Source organism: Trachemys scripta, chromosome 9 (genome assembly GCF_013100865.1).
Source record: "Trachemys scripta elegans isolate TJP31775 chromosome 9, CAS_Tse_1.0, whole genome shotgun sequence".
Classification (NCBI taxonomy): domain Eukaryota; kingdom Metazoa; phylum Chordata; order Testudines; family Emydidae; genus Trachemys; species Trachemys scripta.
The window spans coordinates 59,139,924-59,150,722 of NC_048306.1; the positions used below are offsets into that span (position 1 = coordinate 59,139,924).

At 38.3% G+C, this 10,799-nt stretch overlaps 1 protein-coding gene across 3 annotated transcripts in view; it reads left to right on the forward strand.

Moving 5' to 3' along the window:
* Positions 1-10,155, forward strand: part of KLHL24 (kelch like family member 24) — a 47,717-nt gene extending 37,562 nt beyond the window's left edge. For all 3 annotated transcript variants that reach the window (XM_034780751.1, XM_034780750.1, XM_034780752.1), the window contains 3 exons: positions 399-587; positions 1,356-1,544; positions 3,244-10,155. In XM_034780751.1, the coding sequence (XP_034636642.1) occupies positions 399-587; positions 1,356-1,544; positions 3,244-3,444 (579 nt within the window). In that variant the 3' untranslated portion in view covers positions 3,445-10,155. The remainder of the gene's footprint in view (positions 1-398; positions 588-1,355; positions 1,545-3,243) is intronic.
* Positions 10,156-10,799: the final 644 nt, after the last annotated feature.

Sequence of the window (10,799 nt, forward strand, 5' to 3'; positions counted from 1 at the left end):
TTTCTGAATATAATTTTATATTATTATAAATTTATATTATAATAATATAATTTATAATATCAGTGAAGATAATCATAGAGATTTCGTATAGAGCATGTTCAAGTAAGAAGGAAATCTAATGTCCATATTTGTAACATATGTTCAGGCGTCCATTGACTCCAGTATCCCCACATACCAATGTATGGCTGCTCTCTTGAGATTCTTTAGCTCAGAATCTTAAAAGGCAATATTCCTGTTCTTCTGCATAGAAGCGTTCTGGAGGGAAAACCTATGCATTCAAAAATATAACAAATCAGAACTGAGGCACTGAAGCTTTGAATGAGTTTAATCCTATACTTGCTTAATTAAAACTGGAGATAAAGATAAAGAAGATGCTATTTTCTCTTTGTTTTGCATAGGTGTATGTAGTTGGAGGGTATGATGGGCAAAGTCGACTCAGCAGTGTAGAATGTTATGATTCATTTTCCAATCGATGGACAGAGGTAGCTCCACTTAAAGAAGCAGTGAGTTCTCCAGCAATAACCAGCTGTGTAGGCAAATTGTTTGTGATTGGTGGAGGTCCTGATGACAACACGTGCTCTGACAAGGTTAGTTAACTATATTTATTTCCTGTCTACGTATCTTAATAATACTGCTAAAAATGTAAGTTATACAGAGAGATTTTTCAACTGAATTACAAATCTCCTGGCCCAGTCTATTGCCTGAATGCAAAGTATATATCTCACAGTAGAAAAAGCTAACTAAATAAAGCACAGTTATGCCATTAATACAGTCTTTGTCATAGTCGCATCATCTTTCACTTTGTGTATTAAGAGCCATACAAGTTCTTAATGAAACACCATATTTAAGTAAAGAATGTAATATACTATATAATTTATTATGTAAGTTGCTGCTGTTTAATATTTTTTGTTTTTAATGTTGCAGATGTACAGTAGGAACAAGGTGTATGTTTTTGACATAGCAATATCTTGAGTTACTTTGGGTTTTTTGTGAGGCACTCCAAATAGATACTGTAAAAAGCAACAAAGAGTCCTGTGGCACCTTATAGACTAACAGATGTATTGAATACCCACTTCGTCAGGAAATCTAATGTCCATATTTGGACATACTTGTCAGACAAAGTGGGTATTCACCCACGAAAGCTTATGCTCCAATACGTCTGTTAGTCTATAAGGTGCCACAGGACTCTTTGTTGCTTTTTACAGATCCAGACTAACATGGCTACCCCTCTGATACAAATAGATACTGTTATCTTTAATCTCTTTGAATCAAAACTTCTGTATGTACCTAAGATAATAAGTTTGATTTTTGTTCAATTGTGGTGTTAAACCTAAAATGTGTTTACTTGTTTTCAGGTTCAATCATATGATCCCGATACTAATTCTTGGTTGCTCCGTGCAACTATCCCCATTGCAAAGAGATGCATAACAGCTGTATCTCTAAATAATCTAATCTATGTCGCGGGAGGGCTCACCAAGGCAATTTACTGCTATGATCCAATTGAAGATTATTGGATGCATGTACAGAATACATTCAGCAGACAGGTAATAAACACTAAAAATACTTGAAACATCTAAAAATGTATTTTATTTTCCTTGTATTAATAATTTGATATGAAATGAGTTTGATATGAAACTCTGTTAAAGTACATCTCTCAGATCCACTAGTTTTAGCTTTTCATTTATTAAGGTTAAGATTTTTGCCTTGGGTATTTTTAGTAAAAATCATGGACAGGTCGTGGGCAATAAACAAAAAGTCAGGGAAGCCCACAACCTGACCTTGACTTTCCAACACCGGCCACAGCTCCAGCCCCGGCCACTGCTCTGGCCCCTGGGGGCTGAACCAGCCCTGGCCACTGCTCTAGTCTGGGCAGCTGCTCCAGCCCCAGCTGCTCCTTCAGTCCAGGTGACTGCTTCAGCCCAGGACCCAGTCCTGGCCTCTGTTCCACACCCAGCCACTGCTCCAGCCCCTGTGGCTGCTCCAGCCCTGAAGTCCACCCTGGCTGCTGCTCCAGCCCTAGCGCGGTTCCTGCAGCAGGGCCAGATAGCTGCTTCAGCCCTGCTGCTCTGGTGGGGGCTGAAGCCAAGGAAGTCACGGAGGTCTGATAAAGTCACAGAATTCATGACCTCCATGATAAAATCATTTCCTTACTCTTTATAGTCTAGACACTCAAAAACAAACCATGAAACATCTAAAAGTAACACTTCAGGTGAGCGCCAATATGTTAGAATGGGCAGTCTACTTATTGGAAACCACTACCCCAATGTAACACATTCAAACATGGATTTATACTAAATTCAATTGGATCCTTTTGTTTAGTCAAAATATTGTTTCCTTGAAATTGATTAGAACTACAAAATGTTGTAGGAAAATGTTTTAAACAGAGCAATAAACTGGTCTGTGTAGAACTAAAAGCAGCAGAGAGCAGTGTCACAGCAATGTGTGAATGAGCCTTCTGAACAGAATTTCTGTGTGTGCCCTTCCCCTTGGGATACTATTTGTATGTCATCCTATAGCAATAAATTTCACCATGTTTTTTGAAAATCTACTAATGAAACACTATAAAATGGAGGGGAAAATGCCCTCGAAGAGATCTGCTTCTGCCCTTTCTCCCCACTTTCCATCTCTTCCTTTTACCATTTTCTGCATAGTGTTTTCGCTTTGGCTCCCTCTTTCTGTCTCTCCTTTAGGACAAAATAACTCCTAGCCTCCCTTTTTTCCTCTAGAACCCAGCATCTCTTTTCTTTGTCTCTTATTTACTCTATCCCTGGCTCTGTCTTCCTTTCCTTTTTTCTAACCACTAATTGTTACCTACTTCTGTTCCCTTAACCTCTCTCCCTGTTCCCAGTCCACATTTGTTACATTTAGTCTTTCCACTTTTCTCTCTTCTTTCAATCCCTCCATTCTCTCCCCTGTTTTCTTATCTTAGCTGCTTAATTGTATTATCCCCCAACGCTGGATATCTCATGTATAGTGTCTGAATCAGCCATACTTAGCTGCTTCAACACCTCGTAGCCTGATGCCTGAATAGCTCAAGTCTTCAGGATTATCATGCTGCTACTTCCCCCGGGTTGACCCAGAGGAGCAGTATCCTGCTTTCTCCAGTGGGCAGCATCAGAAGGAAATAATATAGCACCAAGCTATCTCCTTTTGGTAGTCAAAATGCTGGACTATCTCTCCAACCTTGAATAGGGTTTGGGTTTTGTAAATAGTCATGTATTTGTTTGTGTATTTGATAAACAGGAAAACTGTGGCATGTCTGTGTGTAACGGCAAAATCTATATCCTTGGTGGAAGACGAGAAAATGGAGAAGCCACAGACACTATTCTTTGTTATGATCCTGCAACGGGCATCATCACGGGAGTAGCAGCCATGCCCAGGCCAGTATCGTATCATGGCTGTGTGACTATTCATAGATACAATGAAAAAGGCTTTAAACTGTAAAGAAAGGAAATCTTAAGAAAGAATGCAGTGCCTTGGTACAGGACAGAATTTCAAAGATTCATAAAATGGGAAACTGACTTTTCCCTCAGTGCCATATGAAACTAAATATCCATGTGCCTTTTAAAACAAAATGTTTTCAATTAATTAAAAGGTAAAAAAAAATCTACAAACATATCCAGGACCCGTTCAGCCATTTCTGGCATGATAGCAGTGAACTAATATTTACATAGTTTTCCCCTTCTTTGTGATCAGTAATTAAAATTTGGGATGTTGTGTAGGGAATGTGCCTTCACAAATAGCTGTGCCTATATCTTAAGGACTGATGTCTGTATTATTTTTTCAGTTATTTCAGAGTCAGTTAATTGAAAATATTTAACCAAATTGACCTACAAAAAATGTGTTGGTTTAAAAGAGAGCATATCATTCTGATTAACAGGCATGATGCAGTGTTGTTGTAGCCATGCTGGTCCCAGGATATTAGGGAGACAGAGTGGGTGAGGGTAATATCTTTTATTGGGCCAACTTCTGTTGGTGAGAGCTTTTGAGATTATATAGAGCTGAAGAAGAGTTCTGTGTAAGTTCAAAAGCTTGTCTCTCTCACCAGAAGAAGTTGGTCCAATAGAAGATATTATCTCACCCACCTTGTCAGTATGATGTTCTTTTATCAGAAAATTGCTTGGCGTACCAAATACACTTTATTTCATGATCACCCACTACTATAGATTTTTTTAAATGCAATGCTTCATAGGAAATAAATATTAAAACCTTTGAGAAATAATGTTCCTCTGTAAATGGATAGGGAATAGAGTGGCATCATGGTTGTTCTCTGAGCTACTGCAAAAAGTTGCAGTAACTATTGTTTTCATAGTAACAAACCTGAGTGTTGCTAATAATTTATTATAAGTCTTACAAATACTGGACTACATGCATATGGAAAAATAATGATCCTTGCAGCACAGGCACACTTCTGTGAAGCAGTTTTGTATCACAGTTCTGACCTCCTTAAGTTGTAGAGCTGAAGTCTGCTAGTTCCTGGTATCATTCTTTGCTAACTGCAAGGTACCTTTCATCATTCTACTGCATGAATCGACCCCTAGTCAAGGGGGTCTTCATGAATTCCACAGTGTAAACTCTCTGTTGATAGAAAGAGCTAGAGACTACAGGCCTAACTCTGCTGTTTTATAAATTGATCTTTGCGGTACCTCGTTATGCGAAGTTCCAGGATATCTGCCAACTCTGTTTCTACAGATTTCTTCAGACAATCACCTTTTCCAGTGCTATTGAGCTCCCATAAACCCTACAGGGGGCATGTGTAAACCTGAAAATTTCCCCACATCACCAGAACACTACCCAGGGACCCGTCCATTTAGCCATGTGACTGTGTGAGGAGTATATTTTAACTTGTTTAATTTTGAAGGCTTAGAGACTTCCAAAGTATCCTCCCAAATTTTGGCCCATTGCTTTTCAATGAAACTGAAAATCGTGCTGAAGATATTCCTCCCATTCCTGCTTAGATCTCTGTAACAGAACTATATGCTCAGATAATTGGGGCACAAATTCATGCAACTGTACATAGTGCTTTGGAGTTTGCACGTGGAAGGGACGCTCGCTCCCCGCACCAATTTCCCACCAGAAGGCAGGGAGTGACACCATATCCTCTATCCCCATGAAGCCTCTCCTTACTTTAAGAACATAAGAATGTCCATACTGGGTCAGAACAAGGGTCCATCCAGCCCAGCATCCTGTCTGCCGACAGTGGCCAATGCCAGGTGCCCCAGAGGTAGTGAACCTAAAGGTCAATGATCAAGTGATCTCTTTCCTACCATCCATCCCCACCCTCTGACAAACAGAGGCTAGGGACACCATTCCCTTTGAACTCCCTTTATGAGGAATTCTGAGGATAGCTGTCATCCAGGAAAGCAGACAGTACTGGAGCAGATGAACGCAAAGGGCCTCTTCAAGGACAACCATAATCTCCAGCAGACCCAGGAGATATGGGTTCTGAACTCTTTGTTCAGTCTGTAGGGAATAGGAACAAACCACATGTCCGGAACATAATCTGTTCTCCTTGGAATTTCTTCTCCATCTCCTTCCCACAAGTTTTCCCATGAAATAGGTATTCTGGCTCTTGGTGTGGAAATGACTCATTTAGAGGGTCATCGTTTTCAGTACTGAGTTACTGATGACATTATAAAGGAGCACTGAGCATTAACTGCGCATTGTGCCTTTTCATTTGTAACCTCAGGAATGTATGCAGATTTCAATTGCTAGCAAAATACCAAACATTGGTACAGTATATTAGGTATATTGATGAAATAAAATTATATGCATATTACTGAGGTAACTAGTGAATCAGTCCCTGAGTGTATACACCCAGGTGGACCTAAATTGGAAGAAATGGAGTAGTGTAAGAAAAGTGAATCAGATAAATTAATCCTTTTCTGGATTTCTTGGGTCCCTGTTCACCAAGCCTGACTTTGAACATATAATTCCAGCACCCGTGAATAAGGTCCATTGACAGCAATGGTAGTTGCACAGTAACTGTTTTGTAGTAACATGGTAAATAGTTTTTGCCATCATTGTAAGTGAAAATGTAATTATGGAAGGAGCACCTGATTAGAAATAAGATATTAAGATAGATTTCCATTTCCCCCAACTTCCTTCCTTTTTGTATTAAGATACTGACTGTTGATTCTTATAGTAAGCTATTCTGAAATGTTTTTTATTTTGTAGCTATATTATAATGTTATTTGTGTGGCGATTACTTTTGATTTGTGTTCATAAGACTCTGTAAATACAAACACATTGTTTTCCTTGTGTCTGAAGATTCAGTTTATAGTCTAGAATGTTGTTTTTTCTATGTTAACTGTTTACATGTATCTTATTACTGTTACATATTAATTTTGAAAGTAGCTATTTACTGTACCAGTAATTGCAGACATTTAGATGTAGAAGAAACTTTTTTGCATGCAGCTTTTTAGACCCTGTACCAGTAATGGAAGAGTTAGTGTGTTGAGTATAGCTAAAATGGCAGAAGTTATTTATGCAGTAATTCCTTTTTAAGTGAACAGTAAATATTTAATATTTTTGATTCAGTACATATATAGTTGAAGTTATCACCCATTCTGTCAAAATAATAATTTTTAGAATGTAAAAGAAAACTACTTGTTATTGAAAATCTAACACAGTTTAGAGGGATCTATTATATATTGAGCCACTTTCTTGGGTCACTTGTTCTCCAAGACATTTCATTTAGGGACAGATGGATTCAAAGATTCACCATGATGCCAACCCATTTGATTGGATCTTACGTGCCCTGATGGACAAAAAAAAAAAATCTACTTGCATTCCTTGAGAGAAAATACGGAAGTACCTTTCAGTATAATCAAAAGAGCTTCATGACGAAAAGTCACAACTTGTGTTAACTCCCAGGGAATGAGATCTTCTCAAGGATATAACTTAAAAATAGCTATGTTTGGGAAGCAGAGCAAAATCTGTTCTAGGTGTTCCACCCATTTAAAAACTCACTGTTAAGAGTTTATCTAATATTTAGCTAACAGAGAAAAGTAATTTCCTTAAATCTCATATCTTTAAAAGAAGCTAGATTAAATGTTTTCCTTCTGAGTTTTGATGTTCATGAGCTTTGTCACTCCACTCTTCGGAATCTTGGCATTGACTGAAAAGAACATTGGTACTTAATTGCAACTTGACTGTCAAGAAGGTACCATCTAAATAATTTAAGTAGTGCATCCTAGAGAGGTCTACAACCTTTTACTTTTAAACACACCATGCATGACATCAGTTTTATAGTCATCAGCAGGTTACGTTTCCTAGAGTCTAGAAGTTGCTCATTTTCTGGTCAGTTCCCTCATATCCCATATGCCTTCAGAGTAGGCTGAACTTGTGGGACCTCTTCCATTTGTACCATTGGATAGTTCATCTTGCAGTGTATGCATCCTATATGATCCAAGGATTAAGCACTGTGTTTTCTCTCCTAACAGTGGGAGTTCAACATATTACTGATTTTTGACTCATGCACTAATACAACAGCATTAAAAATTGTTTTGATATTCTTACTCCATGGCGCAGATACCTTTAATTCAGGAGATGTTGATATGGACTCCTCCTATATTAATTCACCCAGAATTTTTATAGGATTTTCAACACTCTGCAAGCTTCAGGGAAAGGCTGATAATGGAGGAAAAGGAAGTGTTCATCTTCACAGAGAAGAAGTTCAGAGAGGAAACTTTGGACATCTGTGCTTGAAAGCAGGAGACACTGATGATTGTTAGCTATTCTCTATAAGACAGACTGAGTTCACTGCCTTATCTTGTGTGATTAATCAGGTTATCCTGCTTAAATTGATAAGATGCCAGGACACAAGATGAGAAATAATCAATTTCTTGCTATTTAAGACTCTTATCCTCCTCCACAGTGTGTTGATGGTGCACTGGACCTTCATTGTTCCCTACCATAAAGGGGAGGTGATGGAGTTATAAACTAATTCTCATTCCAGTTCAGAAGAAAATTAATAGAAAGAATCTGAATAGATGGGTGGAAGAGGAGCAGTTAAATTCCAGTGCATTCATTTGGTAGTTGAGGTTGCTCTAACCAGGAGTTTCTAGACACTCTTACAGTTCATGATCTCAGATATTGACTCATTTAACAAAACGACATCATGTTTGGCAATTCATTGTCTTCAGCTTCAGAGAAAAAGATGCACATGTTGATATGCTTGTAGTCCTTCTAGTGATGAAGCTCAGGAAAGACAGGAGGGTTCAGTTTTCTTACTTGCTCAATTTGGACAACGTTTTTTTTACTGTTGAAGGTGGCAATCGCCAATTCAAGCAGATTATAAAAATTGCTAGACTTTGTCACTCAGAAGCAAAGCAGATGTTTTCATTTGAACTTATTCTTTTGCACATGAGAAGGTACAAATTAAATTGGTTAATGTGCCTGATTAAAAAGTCTCTGTCCTAAGTACTGAAAGAGAATCTGTTAGGCAAGGTATAATTTCAGGTAGAAGTTTGATATCTGGAATGGAGCCAAATATTTATATTCACATATCTTGCATAGAAGTTTGTTTGTTTGTTTGTTTTTTCACATAATCTAGCCTTCAGGTAGCCTCAGTAAAAATCCACTGCAATCTTAGCTTTTTCTGAACGTCTAGATTCAATCAATACTATTGCGAAAATAGAAGCCAGCCTTCCATTGTCCCTCCAGGCCAGATTTGTCAGTCATGAGTTCTCAAGGCACTGACAACACATGGCAGCAGTTTTTCATAACTGATGTTATGTACAAGAGTCCAGGTAACTTAGGAGTGTGTATCCATAGATAATGTTGCCTGAGAGTTTTATTTACAGGAAATTCTCCTCTTAATCATATCATAATGCTTCAGTCAATATTTTTAATTATTTGTGTGTATGTATTATGTGTGTGTGATTAGATTTTCTGATAATTTTATGATAGTGCTTATGACGATCGTTTACAAAAATGATAAATAGGTAAAGCCACTGTGTGCAGCATGTAGGTAGCTGTACTTAAGTGATGGTGGCAGATGTGTAATTGCAGCTTCTTTTGTACCACTGGTTCCAAAGAAAAGAATGTGTTTAAAGTTGCCAAAATATGTGTGCCTTGAACTCACTAATATTTCATCTACTTTCAGTATGAGCTTGTATTGTTCCTCCCAAATATTTTGTGAAGGTCAGTTTTACTGCCCAGAACAATAATGTCCTTGTCAATGACAGTAATCTCTACATTCATTAATTTAAAGCACAATTAAATCAATTTATGAAGAATATGTAAATTGGGGGGGATTAAAGTGATGGGGGATTTAATTGATGGGGGGATGTAATAGTGTGCTTTTTCCATTCTCTATTTTCTGTTTCCAGAACTCCCACTGTGACAAAGGAGAGTAATGTTGCCGTTTTTAGCCAACTGTCCTTAATGTGTACAGTGCATTTTTTGTTAGTATCTTAGTTCAGGACATTGTCTGAAATTTCTGTCAGAAATATTTTGTTTAGGACAATACATTTCCCTCTCCGCCCCCTTCCCACCCCTCCCACCCTGAAGTACATAATATGAAGCAACTGTATAATGCAGCCTGGCAATAAGTGAGACTAAGAGACTTGAATACAATGTATTTGGTATTCATTTCATATGGGTGAGCACATGACACAAGGGTCTATTCTCCTTTCAGTGCACACCCACATAATAACTTTGAGTCACATTAATAGGCGTTACCTCTCCAGCGAAAGAGAATACACCCACTGAACAACAGATAGACTTTCCTCACCTGGGGTTATGTTTTGTGTTTTCCTTTTTGGAAGCAGTTCATTGTTGTTGTTGGGTTTTGTTTTGGGGGGGAGGGGAAGGTGTTGGCCAGTTTCCTTATGTACAGAACATTAAAACATTTTGTTCCACCAAGAGCTAATGTCATTTTCAGGAACAAATTGGTACAGCACAAATCAGATCTGAACAAAAGTGCAGACCACTTAACATGTACCAGAATCAGCTGAATATTACCTTGCACAAAGCCAGTTTTAGAGATCTTCACTTTATGTTGGCAGTGGAAAAAAAGATGCCTTTTTGTAATGTAGCACAGAATTTCAATAACATGTTATGTACTTGTTATATTTAAATGTATTTCTTGCATAATTCTTTTTTTTAAAAATTAAGTTCAGTGTATCTAATAAACATTTGTCTTTTGAATATTGCTTTGTGTGTTGTGCTTAGCCCATGGAAGAATCCATGTGGAGGCTTGGTTGCAGAGTTTTTCCCAGATTGTTTAGTTTGATGGTGAGTTCCCCGCCCCTCTGAATCCTCCTCCTCTCTGGCAGGATGGCTTTCCCTGCAGTGTGCACGTGCGCGCACACACACTCTCTGTAAAAGGGAAGGAGCACAGAACACTTAACGCAGCCTCAGACCACACACACACACACTAAAAGGGAAGGCGCATAGAACAATTAATGCAGCACAGATCCCATCCCCTCAGAGTCCAGAGTGCAAATGCAGCTCACTCCCTGTGTCTATGGAGTAAGAGGAGATCTGTGGCCAACCCCTTAACACCTTATTGCAAACTTCTTATAGGTTTGGTTCAGACTAAAATGTCTCCAGTGTGGGCATCCACAAATGGAAAATGTTGCCTTAAGAACTGCTGATTCCAGGATCAACGAAGGTAGAAAAACTATGAAAAATAAAAACACAAGATGTTTGTCTAAACACAATTTGTATAGATTACTGGACTCCACTGAGACCCAAGCAGCCATCATTATCTTCCCCTCCCTTATTTAATATATTTCAAGAGGTGGGTATACAGTGTTTGTATTTCCAAAGATACTATTCCATCACTGCTT